This window comes from Filicampus tigris, chromosome 11 (genome assembly GCF_054856515.1).
Source record: "Filicampus tigris isolate MCC_2025a chromosome 11, RoL_Ftig_1.0, whole genome shotgun sequence".
Taxonomy (NCBI): domain Eukaryota; kingdom Metazoa; phylum Chordata; class Actinopteri; order Syngnathiformes; family Syngnathidae; genus Filicampus; species Filicampus tigris.
The window spans coordinates 14,236,002-14,254,593 of record NC_141227.1 but is presented as its reverse complement, the minus strand read 5'-3'; the positions used below and the strand labels follow the sequence as shown (position 1 = coordinate 14,254,593).

At 42.1% G+C, this 18,592-nt stretch overlaps 2 protein-coding genes across 6 annotated transcripts in view; one reads left to right on the top strand and one right to left on the bottom strand.

Annotated features, from left to right (window-relative positions):
• The window catches only part of ptpn20 (protein tyrosine phosphatase non-receptor type 20), a 33,312-nt gene extending 26,809 nt beyond the window's left edge, over positions 1-6,503 (bottom strand). Inside the window, exons 1-6 of one of the 2 annotated variants that reach the window (XM_086046044.1) lie at positions 5,862-6,503; positions 3,822-3,970; positions 3,581-3,744; positions 2,586-2,651; positions 1,371-1,550; positions 1,227-1,296 (exon numbers count right to left, since the gene is read on the bottom strand). In XM_086046044.1, the coding sequence (XP_085902170.1) occupies positions 1,227-1,296; positions 1,371-1,550; positions 2,586-2,651; positions 3,581-3,744; positions 3,822-3,945 (604 nt within the window). In that variant the 5' untranslated portion in view covers positions 3,946-3,970; positions 5,862-6,503. The remainder of the gene's footprint in view (positions 1-1,226; positions 1,297-1,370; positions 1,551-2,585; positions 2,652-3,580; positions 3,745-3,821; positions 3,971-5,861) is intronic. The other variant, XM_086046043.1, reaches the window with a different exon arrangement.
• The window catches only part of mapk8a (mitogen-activated protein kinase 8a), a 78,353-nt gene that overhangs the window by 57,204 nt on the left and 2,557 nt on the right, over positions 1-18,592 (top strand). Inside the window, exons 10-22 of one of the 4 annotated variants that reach the window (XM_086046054.1) lie at positions 1,193-1,268; positions 1,398-1,574; positions 5,911-6,393; positions 11,011-11,177; positions 11,451-11,580; positions 11,963-12,021; positions 12,104-12,242; positions 13,478-13,643; positions 14,907-14,978; positions 16,383-16,565; positions 16,675-16,799; positions 16,901-16,964; positions 18,096-18,173. In XM_086046054.1, coding sequence (XP_085902180.1) covers positions 6,358-6,393; positions 11,011-11,177; positions 11,451-11,580; positions 11,963-12,021; positions 12,104-12,242; positions 13,478-13,643; positions 14,907-14,978; positions 16,383-16,565; positions 16,675-16,799; positions 16,901-16,964; positions 18,096-18,173 — 1,219 coding nt within the window. In that variant the 5' untranslated portion in view covers positions 1,193-1,268; positions 1,398-1,574; positions 5,911-6,357. The other 3 variants (XM_086046051.1, XM_086046053.1, XM_086046052.1) reach the window with 3 other exon arrangements.

The following is an 18,592-nucleotide window of genomic DNA, read 5'->3' as shown; positions in this document are numbered from 1 at the left end:
GTGTTTCTGTCTAGCTCATCATCAAGCTAAATGCTACATTGAGATATGAGTTTGATTAATTTCATGATCATAAATCAAATTACAGATTGAAATCAATGGAAATGCCATTGATCTGAGAAAATTATCACCATAGTATTATACTTTTTAAAAGCATGTTGTTGTTATCCTTTCGGCCTTGTGCACGCTGAATTCGCATCATTGATTTGGCAAAGCATTTTACGCCTGATGCAACCCTATTAGCAGGGCACACACGCAGACACCATCACTGAGCGGGAATCGATCCCACGCTGCCCGCACACAACTCGGGCGCGTGTACCACTACACTATCAATGACTTATTCACTTTTTAAAAGCATAAAGTCGAGATTTTAATACCGGTAAATAGAATAATAATAATAATTTGTTTGTGTCACACTTTCTGCTTCACTTCAATGCACATTGTGCTGCTCATTCTAGTGTGCACGCCTTGGCCACCTGGTGGCAGTGTAAGACAAACACATGGGTGTACTGTACACGGAGACGGGATCAGCTTCTCAGTACGGAAGTAATATTAGTCGTTTTCCACAGAGGATAAAGAATACACCCCTGTGAGTATTGTTGGTCTACGTGTGTTGCTGCACTCTTTGTGTTAAAATTCTGTATACCTATAGCCTCTTACTGTGTGACGTTACTTAGTAGAGCCCATGCGGTCAAGTGAGTTGGATAACAGAGGCAAAATAGTCGATAAATCCATTTTGAGTTCACAACAATGGTGAACACCTGTGCAGTTTACGCTTGCTCTAATTGCTCAGCTAGAGATACGAAAATGGAGATAAGAGCGAATCGAGACCATCATTTTTCTTTTTTTTTAATCCCTTAATTCCATCTCAGGACCACTGATTATAGTAGTAATTATATGCATTTATTTATTATTTGAAGTGTGGTTCACTTTGATTTTTACCACAGGATGATTCTGAAGGGCGGGATACTTTCCAATGAATATGGTGGTCTTTACTAAAGGCATTTGACCAATGAACCATTGTTAAATTGAGTTGTCACAAATAGGTTTTCTGTCAGATTAATATGGTCAGAGTAATGTGTATAGTAATAACTACATACAAAAATCAAAATCATTGTAGATTGTATTCCTCTTATTTTGTTATTTGTTATATTTTGAATTGCAATCTACAAAATGCTTGGCATTCTGATCCTAGATTCGCCCCTGATCCAAATCCGGCACTGACTCACCATGAAGCCTTTCTCTGATCATTTGGCTCCGCCCACTCAGAGGTAAGCTGCTGTCAGAGCCATGGTCCATCTGAGGGAACAGGGACCTGTGAGATAATAGGCTACAGCGAACGCCCCCAAACGGGCTCACACATGCGGACTCACCGCTTCACTGAAGACCTCCTCCACCAGCTGCCTGATGACGTCGGCAGATGGCGGCAAGACGGAGGCTTTCTGACGACACTCGCAGGATTCCAGGATGGAGCTGACAGTTAGCCTGCGATGGGACACGTCCTCACACATGCTGAGGAGGAGGCTGTTGAGGTGGTCGCTCAACTGGACTGGCTGAGAGGGGACGTTATAAATCAGGTATGTACAGGGTACAGTCCAATGCACCCGGAAGATTCACAGCTTCATTTTTTTCTGCATTTCATGTTACAGCCATATTCCAAACCGTATTATATTCATTTTTTTCCCTTGAAATTCGGGAAACATAGTTGAGCAACGGCTGTAAACACCAGCGATGGATTATTCAAATCACATGACTTGATTTAAGTCAGACTTAAGTCACCCTTTTTAGGACTTGCCACTTGCTTGGCAAAAAAATACGAATGACTTGTTTTCTTTGACTTGGTATTCAAGAGACTCGACTTGTCTCACTTGGACTACACGACTTGACAAATCATCTTGTTAATAGCTGAAAATCTGTGTTTTGTTTGCAATTTTTTAAAAGAATGAAAAAAGTTTATTTCATTCACTCAAATCTGGCAACCCAGTCTGATATGACGCACACTTCCACAGAAAGACTTGAAAATTGTCTTTCTGCAGTGATGGAAGGAAGGTGGCAAGGCGCTCCAAATATTTGGAAATTGATTAAATGTGGATGCAAGGAATATGTTTGAATGAAACCGAAAAAAGAGAACAGCAACATGCAAGGTTTGAAACTCAAAAATTACAGACATAGTAATGACAATTTCTAAAATAATTGCTCGCTTCAAAATCCACAAAGATAGATAAGATAACTTGACACTTAAGCTAGCTGATAGCTCGTCAAACATGAAGCAAGTTTTGTGTCGGTTATGCATTTAATTGATAAGATACAGAGCCCCTAAGGTGACATGGAAGAAAAAAAAACTTTATGGACCCCACACTCTTTGTGTTCTCTCACAAAAACTTGGCGTTTTTCTTTTTTTCATTTTCCCCCCAACTTTTTAACATTGCCATTGTGGTCCGTGTTGTTTCTAGAATTTGAAAGGAAAATTAAATTAATGCATTTTAGAATATTGCTGCATGTGGAAGAAGTGTAGCGCTGACAACGCTTTCTGGATACATACATTGCGTTTGATTCCACTATAATATCTGTGGATGATAAGAGCCCACCTGATTTTGAGGTAGGTGAAAATCAACTGACCAGTAGAGAGTCATTCCCAGAGAATACACCAGCATCTGTGCAACAAAAATCAACAAAAGGAAATCATCTTCAATGCTTTAACCCACAGAGCTATAGCATATGATTTACTTGACATGATGTCTCTTTCCTATCCCCCTCCCCCCGAAAAATCACTTTTTAATAATTACTTATCAGAATGTTATTTTCATCTATTACATGCATTACAGTATTATGATAATTCCCTTTATTTGCTTCTAGCAGTGCTTGTGGCATCTATTTGGTTTAAGTTGATAATTATGGATCCCTGCTCTATAGAGCATTGTTTCCCAACTTTTATTGAGCCTGGGTGCGTATTTTATGTTTTAAAAAAATCACAGCACAACACTAAAATGATCACAAACAGTACATATACTGAAAAAATTACAGATGCGCTGGATAATACAGAGGTTACGGTAATTGTAACCTATGCCATGCAGAGGAAGAGCATTTAATTGTTCTGGCTGTCATTATATGTCACTAGCATATATAGATGAACAAAGATATATTTTTGACCCGGTTATATGAAATTGCATAAATTCATGGGACACTCTAATGTGCTGGGAGTCACTGGTTGGAAATCACTGCTATGGAGCACTGCGATACATACGGTTAAACCCCAAATTGTTCATGAGTTATACTGAAAGATTATTTGGTAAATTGCTCATGAATATTTTTATAATTTGCCATTTGACATGTTTTGCCACAAAAAAAACCTCAAATTTGGAGTGAATAATTTTGGGATGATAACTGCAGTGCTTTGGATCTGGGACCTCTTTGCAATGGTGACTGAGAGGTGCAGGATCCATGACGAGCCACTAGATGGCATTGCTAACTTATCAGCTTTCTTTGAGTAGTTGACATTAAATGTTAAGAAACAATAACAATGTCAATGCCAAACGTGTACGCCAGCAGTGATGTGATGTTTGCTGATGAGGCGTGCACTGACCCTCTCTATGGCAGGTTTGGTTGAGCTGGCACGGCCCTGGAGCATCTCTGGAGCAGTGAAGGTCGACGCCTCCTCTGATAGGCCACAGTTCTTAAATGCTAAGCTACCGGTAGCTGACAGCAGCAAGGAGGCGGGGCTTATGATATTGCACATATTATTTTGACCTGAGGGGGGTAAAAAAAGTAACAACACAATGCCTAGCAGCTGTGAATAATAAATACCCATTTGGATGCGGATGTACCTTTATCAGAGGCATCTATTAAACACCCTGCAGTGGCCAGCAGCAGGGCCCACACCTCCTCCTCCAGCAGAGGCCCCCCTCGGGCCTCCAGTACTTCCGCTAATGTGACGAATGTGCTGCTCATCCTGCTCACATTCCAAGCGTGTCACCTGAGCACACACATATACAGCCCTGAGCCACAATAATGGATGGCCCGCAACCGCATTTGTGCGACAGTATCTAATCTGTAAAGGTCGTTGGGTGTGGAAGGTCACAGTTCAAGTCCTGCTGGGGCCAAAAATAAATGCCGGAGAGATGCTAGTTGATGCCCATGAGCAAGGCACCCAGGGGACAACACTCTTTGCCCACCTCGACAATTCTGACATCCCTCCTATAATCCATCCATTTTCTATATTGCTTGTCCTCGTTAGGGTCACAGGTAAGCTTGAGCCTATCCCAGCTGACTCTGCGCAAGAGGCGGGGTACACGCTTGGACTGGTCACAAATCAGTCACAAGGAACATGTCAAAACAATCATTCAAACTGACATTCACATCTGTGGACAATTCAATGAACTAATGAAGAATGTTATTGGAGTGCGAGTGGTCTCAAAAGAATGCCAGAGCCCGGATTCCAACCGCCAACCTCAGAACTGTGAGGCAAATGTGCTAACTGTCACACACGTTGATTGATGATACTGGGTGTCCTGTCCCTTAAAACTTGTACATCCTAACTAGTACACATATATGTGTGTCGCGGGCAGCGTGGAATCGATTCCCAGTCAGCTGGGATAGGCCCTCTCCGCGACCCTGTACAGGATAAACGGCGTTGAAGATGACACACAAATATTTGAATAATTTGCTGTCATGTTACAGATAACCCTAACATAACGCACCAAATTAGTTTCAAAAGTTTCATACATTTACTATGGCCCTCAAAGGACTTTATGAAAAAAAAAACAACTCAAGGGGCCCTTACCAGGAAATAGGTTGCCCACCCCTGTCTTAATCTATTAGTTTCCCTGCCCGCTGCTGTCTGTGCTAGCCCAAATCCTAATAGGCTTTTCTTGTGACCTCCGGCTGGCTGTGAGGGAGGTGTAGCTTTGTGACATGATCCCGTGGTAGCTTGCCATCTCATGCTTGTACAACAGCATCTTACACCAGCAAATCAAACGTTACAATTGGAAATTAACATGGCATCATTAAATCCACTTTAAAAGTTCATGAAGTACTTGCGTTACTGTACATAAACTCATGACACAGAACAAGTGAATTTATTACAACAAACGTGAGTTAAAAAGACAAGAAATTGTGTAACTCAATGATGCGCAACAGAATAGCTTGCAATATTATTCTCTGACCCAATAAAAACTAACCAGTGAGCCATTTTGGACCCTGACCCACTGTTTGGTGGCCCCTGCTTCAACCGGTCTAATGTGAGTGTTGTTGTTATAATCCTTATCAATATCACAGTAACCTGATTACTCTGGCCCTTATTCAACGCTTACTCATGTCAGACTGATTGTTAGTAAACAACGGCAGCAGAACATTAAAAAAACAAAAACTTTTAGCTGTTGTTTGTTGTTATGGCCTCTGTGTGCATCCATCCTTGCAATGACTGGAGTCAAAGTAATTTAAAACGTGCACTGAAGATGAGACATGCATACACTGACTTTCTTGACTTTCCGGAACATAATTGTAAGACTGTTTTCCCCCATGATATATGGTTTCTCTGCTACTGCACCTTTCAGGGGCTTTATCCTAATACACAAGATGTCTACACTGTGGCATATTGATTTGGGCCAACAACTGTACCATGTTATTGACATCCTTAATCTACTTTACAAGCGCATAACAGCAGCCACATGAGGAGAGATGCTGCTGTGTGGGAAACGGGAACTATCTTGGCTGTAGATCCTCTAACTTCCTGTTATTAGTAACAATGTATGACAGATACCCCATCATAAAGGGCCTGATGGCAGAGTCATGCTTAAGGTAAATCTCACAGGTTCAATTGCAAGTGAGAAGTCCACAGTCAAAGATGCATGCTATCTCAGGCTTACCTGGTCACATATGTAACCCAGCAGTGTTGTTTGGTATGCTTGTCTTCAGAGTTCCCACCACCAAGTATCCAAAATAACCCTCCCGATCATCGCCCCGCTGCTTCGACGTCTCCCCGGGATGAGCGGCTCGTCCTCGGCGCGGACCTCCAGGCTGGCGGCGTCAAAGCGGTCATGGAGCCCTTGTTCAATTGCTCTTTTACCGCCGCCTCCAAGACCTCAAACTTTTTTTTTTTAACCTGTAATTTGTTCTATTATTGGCACCTTGACGCTAAACACATAATTGGATCAGCCCTTGCGGCTTGACGGCGACAAGTCAGAAGCACCAATAGCGGGAAGCGAGAGATCAGCCACGCCGATGTAACTAATCCGTCTGACGGCTTCGCGGTGCGGAGGATCAGGTGGGAGGTGCGCGGTACCCGAGCTCCGGGAAGGACGAACCAGCTCGGCCAGGGGCTGCCTGCTTGTCTGCCTGGCTGCCTGCGCGCGCTCCGGCACAATGATCATAACACTGCGGACTCTCTTTGAACAAGGGGTAAGACGGCTCCTACTGCGGGAGTCTGCACCGGGACGTCCAGGTGGCGCTACTATGCGACGCTTTGCAGGCCCTGCAGGGGCATCATGCGCAGCGGGTACCGGGGGGAGATTCAGGTGGCTGCAGGGATGGTTGGACTACTCTGCCGCGTTAAATACACTAACCTGCACAATGCAGATCTAATGCATAAACCTAACCCCCCCCCCAAAAAAAAACAAAGATGATTGACAATTGTCAAAGAGGTATTCATGGAACGGTCAGAGACGATATTGCATGCAATTATTGCTAACTAACTAATACAGTAATAAGATTATTGTTAAAAGAATGCACAGGTGTCAAACTCAAGGCCCGGGGACCAGACTGGGTCCACTCTATCACTATATGGCCCATTAAAGTGAATAAAGTACCTTTAGTTCATTTCCAAATGTGTTTTACTGAGTTCAGATAGACTCTTTGTGCAAACTCAAGCATGCCTTTGTGGTCCACATTGTCTTGCTCACAGGGAACAAAAACGGGGGCTTCCCCAAACCGTTCCCGCAAAGTTGGACTAATAGAATTGTCCAAAATGTCTTGCGAAGATGAAGAAAGAAAACAGAGGGTGAATTGGTGGTGTCATCAATCTCTTCATTGATGAATTGATTGATTGAGGAGGGTGTCATATTGAATATCCCTCTCTAATAGTGTCAATCCAGTCTGAGAATTATTATATTTTTAAGGGCAGAATTTCTGATTGAGTGCCATCAAATTCCATCGTATTAGATGCAGTGCAAGGGTCTCTCTAGCACTGGGTGTTGATTGTAATATGTTTTTACCTTGTGTACAGGAAGCTCTGTTCATTGACATCCAATCAAATGTGGAGCAGAAGGGCAAAATTAATACAGTCTACATTTCAAATGTATTGCCTGTGACCTTGCACGAAGGTGCGTGTGCATTTGAATGGTCAGCAGTACTGTGAATATTTTGCAACATGGGCACTTTGTGTGTATGGGTGGAAATAATCATCATGAATTCCCAAAAGATTTTAGTTTGGCACAGTAAATAACATAATGCAATTTCCCACAAATATTGTTTTTACATTCTCTGACATAGGTGAGCATTAAGGACGCCCTGTTTTGAGCCAATTCTTATTCTTAAACTCATAAGAAGGTGCAGGGGCACCTACCTAATCTTATAACATATTATAACATGTTACGATTGATTAATTTTATATATGTATTTGGTGTTGTATTTATTATTAAGTGTATTTTCTATTTTTGGATGGATAGACGTGTGATCATTTTGATAGATGAATAGGGCGGAAGGAAGGGCTGATAGAGGTGGGTGTGTCTCTGTGGAGCCGTGACGTATTCGTACGCATGCGCGGTGGGCCTCCCCCCCTCTGCTCCCGGGCCTGTCAGTAGCAGCAGGCGTATGGAAACGTAGGCAAGTGGATCGGGTGAGGTCATGTGTTTTTAAGGCGCCCAGCGGAATCGATCGTTGACCGGCGGCACACACGCACTGTCCGCTGCTCCGGAACGTTCGAGCGGCTCGTCGCACCGCCGGGATCCACCTTCGGGTTTACACGAGCGAGGTAAGATAAGGATCAGAAGCCCACCTCTCCGGCTCCTGCTCCTTACTCGGACGTGCTTATTGTTTGGCGGAGGGGGGAGGGTCGTGTGTCATTTTACGTGTTCAGGCGCTCTTGTACTACACGCAGATCCTTGGCTATTCTTTTTGATTTTTTTTTAACCTAATCCCGCGAACGCAGCATTCAGCCACATAAAGAAACGCCCTATGCCGGTAGGCCCGTTGTATGGCGACATCGTTCCCTCGGCTATAATGTCTTCCTGTTCTCGGTCTTGTGTTATGATGTGTGCTCATGCATGGCTCCTGTTGTCCCGCTGCGGTTTGCCTGCAGCCTCCTGCTAGGATCAGCCGGAGGAGGAGGGGAGGGGGGGGGGGGGGTCATGTGGCCAAGGTTAACTCGCAATACCAGTCGCTACCCTTGTTAATTCGTGTGAGGAAGAGGAGCCCATTAACCTCATTCATCTTAATGATGATAGATGTGGTTTACCGGTGTTATACTTCCATTATTAATCCATGAAAAGTCATCTATGACTATCTTTTTATATCATGTCATTGATTTGTATTGTGTCATATCGTTATAGGCTACTGGGTGCAAAAATGCACATTTGCAAGACGATGTTCAACATTTTAGTCAACTGGAAGATAAACAAATAACATGTTCAGGAGGATTGGCAACGTTTTTAATGCAAATGTTGTCGTGAAGTTTTTGCAATAGCAACATAAAGTCGTCAAGTGGCTATGTGACCAGACTTTAAGGACACGCTGTACACTGCAGTGGTGTCAAACTCATTTTCGATGCAGCCCTTTCGTGGTTATGGTTTCCCCCATAGGGCCATTATGATACTGTATATTCATCTCATGATATTACATGTACACAATTACTTCTGAATTTGAATTTGAAAATATTGAAGTGTACAACTATTGTTCAATGTGTTTTAAGAAGGGATTTGGTGGAAAAACAGATTTTCAGAACATTACTGACCAATCTAAAGTTTTGAAAATGGCGTGCTCTCTTCCATCATGCAATTCAAATGGTTGAACAAACATTTTTGAGGACTCCTGAAAAGTGACTCATTTGGAGGCATGGTTTTGGCCCGACGGCAGTGATATATAAATAATAGTGAGTACTGGAAATGCACCTGCTGCAATAGTAGCTACATCTTCAGCATCTAACGAGGCCCATCCTATCGTTACCATTATCTAATAGGTTTGTTACATAATTCAGTTACACAAGTGGGTCAATATAATACAAATATAATTCTGTGTGGGTTTACAATAACTCTTTACAAAGTGGAATAATTGAAGAATGAATTGTAATATACATGAGAGAATTTGAAGTGGCTGTTCATCCATACAGCGACTGGTTGGCGACCAGTTCAGAGTGTGTGACCCTCCCCACCCGACACACACACACACACACGCACACACGCGCCCACGCACGCACGCACACACACTTACACTTCCTACCCAAAGTCAGCTGGGGTAAGCTTCATCATATCATCTACAACCCAAATGAGGGCAAAATCTGGAGAGGATGAAATGATGTTGGAAATGGTAGGAAAGTGTGATTTTTAACTAAGTATGCTGGATTTGACAATTGTGGAATGGTGTTAATACTGTATGTAGCGAGAATGCCAGAGTAAAAGGACTTGGAAGATGGAACGTGCATTTTTTTTCCCAAAATTTACTTTTTATGATATATTATATGTTTCTGTTTTACTTGTTTTAAGTATTACATGGCGGGATGGACCAGATGGCAATGATTGCGCAGGCGTACCTAATAATGTGTCTGCTCAGTGTCTGTATTGAAACCCCCTATGTCGCAGTACAAATTTGTCCTATAAGCAGGAGGTCATTAATCTGATGATTACATGCAGATGCATGTAGCAGGAAGTGCATTCCAGGAAGCAGCCCAAGCCCATGCATTTAATTTATTGCAAAGCCATCCATGAGGTCCAGACCACTTGGCTGCTACACTGCTCAGTAAATCTAATAATAGATAGATAGATAGATAGATGGATAGATAGATAGATAGATAGATGGATAACGTGCAGTTGTATGCGCAATGCAAAGGCATTCATACCAACACAGTAGCGTGGAGGTTACCAAAGACTATTGCCACTGTCTCCCTACACTGACCCGACTTTCAGTCATTGTGATGGATTGCCGTTATTCCACACGACTATAATGACCTCAGTAGTAGTAGTAGCACAGGCTCCTCTTCCCTCGAGGTGCTGCAATGCTGCGTAATTGTTGTCTTGTGTTACACAAGCATGTCTATTTTCATGTGATGAGCGAGGCGGATGCTTCAGACGTCTTTGTGACGTCGGACGAACAGGAGGGAGAGCTGAGTCATTTTTCTCTGGCAATTATATTCCTCATATGGACTGCGTGTTGGCGAGAGTGGAGGAGCGGGAAGTAGGGAGGGAGGTTTTCTTAGATTACAGGACTCCCACAAGTGCTTTAAAATCTAGATTTTTTTTTTGTTTTTTTCGTTTTTGACAGGTGGAATGTACTTGGATTTTGGACATGTAACGACAATTTTGATAAACTAAAGACTGAATACTTCACCTGTTAAATGGAGGGGAAAAAATAAGCATAAACATGCACATATACTGTGGACGTAGATACAGCATTACATTGAATTTTAAATAATGCGTTCAGGCGACGTCACGATTGTGTATTGGAACAATTTTCCCGCAGGAAATAAAGAAATTGAAAATAAATGTATTCAAGGGTTGAACTTGGGCTATCATAAACCCTTTTTTATCTGAAAAAGCTGTGTTTTAATTAGGGCTGAAGTATTTTGATAAATAATTGTGAGATTGACGTTTGGTGTGATGGAGTTGACCTCGTGGCGCTCTGCCCTTCGGCAGTCACTGCTGATGATATCAAAACTTCCATTTTACCGTGTTTGCTGACCAGCCCAGGCATAACTGCTGCGTTCGTCTCCCATTTGTAATTCTGCAAGCTGTGCTCGAAAACTGCGTCCTTTGCCACAAAGGCTAATTTCTCTCTTTCGTTTCCTTTATTTGCCTTCTGTGCTCTCAGAGGACATTTTTGGATGCACAGAGAGCAGTGATTGAAGATTTCACCATGAATAAAAACAAGAAAGAGAAAGAGTTCTACAGCATCGACGTCGGAGACTCGACGTTCACGGTATTAAAGCGCTACCAGAACTTGAGACCCATTGGATCAGGAGCGCAGGGAATTGTTTGGTGAGTGATTGTGATTTTTTTCTTTTTTTACAATACAATACAATACAATTTTATTTACATTCATTGTTGAAGTTATTCTGCTAAATACAACACTGCCATTAAAACAGGAGTTCAAAACATCATCCATCAATCCAACCAACACATTCTCCCAATTCCCAAATATTACAAAAACAGTAACCTTAATTAAGTAAAAAGCCCGTCCTTGTCTTGATTTAAGACTTCGGTTCCTGAATCGTAGTAGAAGTGACTTTGTGTGTCCTTGTTACTCTTTAGCTCTGCTTATGATCAAGTCCTTGAGAGAAACGTAGCCATCAAGAAGCTAAGCCGACCCTTTCAGAACCAGACGCATGCCAAGAGGGCGTTCAGAGAGCTCGTCCTCATGAAATGTGTCAATCACAAAAATGTACGTATGCAAATGTCCCGGTATGATGTGTCCTGCTGCCATGTTGATTAGCACCACATAGTGTGACAGAATCTGCTCAAAACAACCTCAAAATTTAAAACCAATGGTATGCTTGCTCGCACCAGCACGTACATGTGAGCGACCTGCTTGCGAAGAATAATTAATGTGCTAGTAACTTCTGCTAGTTAGTTATGATAACTTCCACTTTGAAAAAATAAACAGGATGACTTGAAGTAAGATACAAAGTCAGAAAAGTTGATAATTCAGTGTCGTGTTGTGCACGGGTGATTGCAAATGTCCTCTCCTACCTTGAGACAAGACAAAACCACATGTGATTTATTGCCAATTTAAATGTCTAATTCATGTATTTTTACACCCACAGATCATCGGTCTATTAAATGTTTTTACACCCCAAAAATCATTAGAAGAATTTCAAGACGTGTAAGTGGCTCATGTTGTTTGTACAATTTAGCAAAACGAAGCAATTCCATCTCCCCTTTTAATTGATTTGATTCATTTTCAGCTATTTGGTAATGGAGCTGATGGACGCCAACCTGTGCCAGGTCATTCAGATGGAGCTGGACCACGAGAGGCTCTCTTATCTGCTCTATCAGATGCTGTGCGGTATCAAACACCTCCACGCCGCCGGCATAATTCACCGGGTAAATTTGGGCCTATCAGAACCGTGAGAATGCCTTTTCACATGGGCCACATAGCAAAGTGCGGTGAGCCGCATTGTGTGTGTGGGCTGCCGCGGCGCACTGATGACGCGCCATGTTAGTGATAGTTTCTCCAGTCAGTTATTGATGATAACCACTATCTTGCATAACAGAAACGAAAAAGGAGAAATAAGCAACGAAAATCCAGGAAAGGTGCAACAATGCTGCATCCCATTATGAAGGATTATTTATTGTTAATTAAATAACAATGCCTGGAACCGTAGAAGTGACACAGTGTGAGTGCGACCACAAGCCCAGTGCAATATTTGACACAGCTGGTACAATTTGTGATGAATGTCATCCTGTTGATCTCCCACTGGGTGATTCATATTTTTCCGTGCTGGTGTTTTTTTCTTCATAGATTCAATGTCATTCAAAAGACAGTCAGTTGAGCTTAGTTTGTTACCGGAACCTGCTTGTTATATTCGACAACATTTTCAGTAATCCCTCGTTATTCACAGGTGATAGGGACCGAGTCCTGCCATCAATAGAGTAGAAGTGTAATTTAAACAATGTTTATCATTTTAATATCATTCCAAACTCATTGCAAAATGCTAAAAGTTTGATTTGAAACAAAAAAAACACTGTACCATGAGTTAATGTGTACATGCAAATGTAGCAAAGACTGTCCGTAACTTCCACAAACAACCCAGGCTAAGATTTGCGACTCCCGCCAGGCCGCATGACTCCGGGCGACCACATCGCTCTGCTACTGATTTGATTGGTTCAGTTTCTTGTCAGTTTTGTAAATTGATTAATGGGCTACCACCTCTGAATTGTGGGCCAGTCCGTTAGTTTAAAATGGTGGAATTATAATTAAATAGCACCGTATCTGCCCCAAAAGACGTCGGCCTACCTATCTTGCATCAATTAACTCACCAATGTACATACTCATTGTGAAATCTCATCCCGTTGATGACGCAATGCTATTATTCTGTTGTATTAATGGCAACAGGTATACGCCGGTTCAGCAATCTAATAGAAGAGCATTGTTCTGCCCTCACTATACATCGTTGGTATGGATAGATGCACAAAGGCAAATTATTTTTAGTAAATGAATAGGATGCTGCGTTTCGGACCAATTTAGTGAAATTGTGGTCGGTGATTTCCATTATATACTATGCTCTTCTCGTGAAATCCACTCGTTTGTTTGACTGACTGTTGTTCCCTCTCTTTAGGATCTCAAGCCCAGTAACATTGTGGTGAAGTCAGACTGCACACTGAAGATTTTGGACTTTGGCCTGGCTCGAACAGCTGCCACGGGCCTCCTCATGACCCCCTACGTGGTGACGCGTTACTACAGAGCTCCCGAAGTCATCTTGGGCATGGGCTACCAAGCCAACGGTATGTCTACTCGCCTTGGCCTCTGTCCGTTTTCCTGGCAGTAAAAGTTAAGTGCATAACATAGTATCGCTTCTTAAACCTTATTTATGAAGAATTAATTGTGTTTTTCCTGTTTTTAAAAAAATGCCATGAGCTCACTGACAAGCATCGACCTAACCTGTTGTGGTGTGTTCCTCTTACTTCTTTACTTATGTTAACCACTAGTGGACATTTGGTCTGTGGGCTGCATACTGGCTGAAATGGTTCGCCATAAAATCCTTTTCCCGGGACGGGATTGTATCCTTGTGGCTTCCAATTTGTCTCTTCACACTGTTATTTTTGTCAGTCTTTGTCAAGTGTTTAACTCATGTATTGTTTTTATTTTTTTTGCATCACTACTGACACTGCAAAAACTAGATAGTCTCAAATCAAGGTGTAAGAGAATTTCACTTGCTTCCAGCATTTTTTCCCCTTGAAAATGTTCAACGTATTAGAACTTGTTATAAGAATCAAACTTGGTTTTTTTTGTTGTTGTTTTTTTAGGCTAGCTATGTTTACTTATGCCTAGTCAGTTTTTCCTTGTCATTTGACAGATAATTTCACTTAAAGCGGAAGTCAACGCAAACATATTTTTTTTCAAGAATATGTTTTATGCAAGCCCACTAGTTGAAACGGGGCATTCTGATAAATATTGCGTTTGTGGAATAAGTGTTAATCCACTCGTTTTTAGACATCTCTGGGGGCGGCCATTTTGTCTTCTGTCGACTGAAAATGACATCACAACTGCTCACAACGACCAATCATGGCTCAGATTCAGAGGACAGGTCAGCTGTGATTGGTTGTTGTAAGCAGTTGTGATGTCATTTTCAGTCGACAGAAGACAAAATGGCCGCCCCCAGAGATGGCTAAAAACAAGTGCATTTTGTTACTTAATTTATATTCCACGAACGCAAAATTAATCAGAATGCTGAGTTTCAACTAGTGGGCCTGCTGGGAACATATTCTTGAAAAAAATATGCTTGGGTTGACTTCCGCTTTAAGTTAAGTAATATACACCTAACTTAAGCACCTAATTTATTACTTTTTTCCTTAGTTTTTAAGAGCAGTTTTTGCAGTGTAGTTGTTTCTGTTGTCTAATCCATTTTGCATGTTCTGCATGATTTTCATTGCTGCACACCACATCAAGATCATAATCTGCCTCATGTTTGCTTATTTAATTTTTTATTTACTGTCACTCCTTTGTTTGCATGTCCACCTCTGTATCATCTGAACGTCCACCCCCAGTGGATGTGTGGTCAGTGGGCTGCATAGTGGCCGAGATGATCAGGGGAAGTGTGTTGTTTCCCGGCACCGATCGTATCCTTGCCCCATCATTTGTGCTCCAATGCGTCATCGCTTCATTCAGTGTGAAGAGATCAGACCATCATTCCCTCCGACTTGCCTCGACAACCTCTCCACCCCCTTGCCATCCACATTCACCTTTTTATTGTGACGGTCGACTGTGCTAGTGGAATTGCATTGTCATATACTTCAAATGTTAAACAACTTTACTGTCGCAGTACATTACATTCCATGTCCACCGTTGCGTGACAGTGGAGTATAAAACAAAGTAAGGAGAAGTGTTATAGAGAAATGCTGCAAAATGGGTAGCTGCTTGGATGCGCACGACATTTGTGCCATGCAAAAATTAGCCGCTGATTTCGTCAAATAAATATGTCACTTAAATCAAATAAACGCCTCCCTTAAAGCGGAAGTCAACCCAAACATATTTTTTTCAAGAATATGTTCGCAGCAGGCCCACTAGTTGAAACATGGCATTCTGTTTGTGGAATATCAGTTAAGCAGCAAAATGGACTCGTTTTTAGCCATCTCTGAGGGCGGCCATTTTGTCTTTTGTCGACTGAAAATGACATCACAATTGCTCACAGCGACCAATCACGGCTGACCTGTATTCTGAATCTGAGCCGTGATAGGTCGTTGTGAGCAGTTGTGATGTCATTTTCAGTCGACAGAAGACAAAATGGCCGCCCCCAGAGATGGCTAAAAACCAGTTCATTTTGCTGCTTAATTTATAGTCCACAAACGCAACATTTGTCAGAATGCCCTGTTTCAACTTGTGGGCTTGCATAGAACATATTCTTGAAAAAAAAAAAAATGTTTGCGTTGACTACCACCTTTAAGTCGTTAAATGTTATTTTATATTTATTTTATATTTTGTAGTCCAGACGAACGCCAATGCTAAAGCCATTGTTGACCAAAACAGCAGCACCAAAGCATCTAAACCTTTGACCCAAACAGTCTCTCAGATTAATTAAAGTGTGGGGATTTTCTGCATGTTACAAACAAATTGTTTGTGCTGCATTAAAGATTATTATGTACTGAGGAGATGTTTTTAACCCAGATTATCTTTCGATTAGAGTCTGGTGCAAACTCTCCACGTTTATTTTTTAAGGAGGGGATCCACAGAATTGATTTGTTCCACCCAATATGCCTTATTTCTTGCCAATTCTCCATAATAGCCCATTTTGTTTTCCGCTCCAGTTTCACCTGACATTGTAATACTGCATAACGGTTCTGCTGTTTACTAAGTCTCTAAAAAGGTACAAATGTAATGAACAAATAATGGCCTCAGTCCAAAAAGAATCTACCCCATCTGCAGTTGAGTATCTAAACATCCCCGGGCGATATTCGCATATTGTGTGTGGGAGTGCAATAAGTTTGTCCGTTTGTGACCCTACTTCCTTAATGCGCACACGTCAGACATTGACCAGTGGAACAAAGTCATCGAGCAGCTAGGCACTCCATCTCAGGACTTTCTCATGAAACTGAACCAGTCAGTAAGAACGTACGTGGAAAACAGGCCACGCTACGCCGGATACACTTTTGAGAAACTCTTCCCGGATGTTCTTTTCCCCGCCGATTCCGATCACAACAAACTGAAAGGTACTGCTTTCTTCTGTTATCAGCGCATCCCGGCCATTTATAGAAGCAAAATTCGCACCGTACGCGATCAATAGTGCAACAAAGTAGCGATTTGTTTCTCCCCCTTTAGCGAGCCAGGCGAGAGACCTCTTATCCAAGATGTTAGTCATCGATGCCTCTAAACGTATATCTGTTGATGAGGCGCTGCAGCACCCCTACATTAACGTTTGGTACGACCCAGCCGAAGTGGAAGCGGTAGGTATTGCGGCCCAACACACATTTTGTATTAGTATTATTATTAAGATTATTATTATTAAAGATGATCATTCTAATTGATCTCATTTTGTCGTCCTCAGCCACCGCCCAAGGTCCTTGACAAACAGCTGGATGAGAGGGAGCACACCGTGGAGGAGTGGAAAGGTCAGCTTTTTCTAACCCTTTCCACTGTCAGGTTCAGGCAGAACAATAGTCAAACGTCAAATATGATTAACCATTTCATTTTTTTTCATCATTTTTGAAATGTGCGTATCAATCAATATTTAGTAGAACCTTCATAATCAAACACAAACCATCCAATGGTGCTGGTTGTTTCGTTTCAAAATTATTTTTCTCATAGGAATAATGTTAGGTTAATGGATTCAATCTAGGCTCAAACTGTTGCCATCATAAAACCTTTATTAACTAAGCTTCAATGTTTCAAAGGTACTAAGACATTTGGAATGTCTTCCCAAATGTACCAACAACCGTTCACACTCGCACCTTTTTTTCGAACTATAAGGTACACTTAAAATCCTTTGATGTTCTCAAAAATCAACAGTGCGCCTTATTAGCAGGTGCGCCTTATGTATGGATGTCGACCTGAAGTTGGATGAAGTTTGGCTCATTTGCTGTACTGGTTTGTTTGGCTTAATGTGGAGTAATGCACCTTATAAGTCATAACCCAGTACGGCCATTATATGGAAATTTCCCCAAAATAGACCTGTTCATTGAGACTGCGCCTTATAATCAGGTGCACGTTGTCGTCTGAAAAATACGGTACAAACTCCACATGAAATTTGAACTCAGACCTCTGAGGCAGACATGCTAACCGCTACACCGTAGTGCTGCCCTGTGTACCTCATGTTGTGCTAAGCAGCCAGACTCCTATGTCTCATAAGTTCCATTTTTAATTCTTTAGTTACCGTCATACTTTTCCTATTTGATGTCACTAGTTGGTTAAACTCCAAAGTGTGCCTGCGTGGTCCATTTATCAGAATATCATGAACGGACTTGAAATCCCGTAAAAGTTTTCAATGTGATGGGTTGGTGAGGCAGAAGAGATATTTTTCTTCTCAGCGTCCAAGATGAGCTCATACTAAACTCTACCAGGTGATAATGACCCCACACTCATTTTAGAAGGGTCACTCCAGCACACGCCCGTCCAAATTAGAAACATGATGCTGTTTGGAGCGCGTAGAATGCAAAACACACCGGGGTGGACGGAAAAAGAGGCAGTGGTCCAGATGGTATCAAGTACTAATCAGTTCCTTCTCCCTGCTTGGCCACACGTAGGACTGATCTATAAGGAAGTGAGTGACTGGGAGGAATGGTCAAAAAACGGAGTGATCCGAGGGCAGCCGTCTCCTCTAGGTGAGTCGTCATTGTAACTTTAGGTCAAACAGCTCGGTCATTACAGTACTTTTTAATTGTGGTGCTGTGGCGTCTATTTGGATTATACTCAACCTCCCTCAGCCTATTTACACTTTGCCCATTTTTCTTTGAAACTTCAGCTTTTCTTACTGAAAAAGGCTGAGGGGGGTGAGTGAGCGCCCATAAAGACAATAAAAGCATTTTTTTTTTACACTATACTTTGTGTTTGTGGCATTTGGACACATTGCTTAACACAAATACCACCTTCTGTCCCCACGGGCACGATCAAGTATGTGTGGCTTATCAGAAGCGAACCCTCTTTGTAAACTCTAATTTAGTCAAAATTCAATGCAGCTCTGCTTACCTTTTGGCTTTGACATTACCGCAGGAGTGTCGAATCCATAGGGGACGTGAGTGCT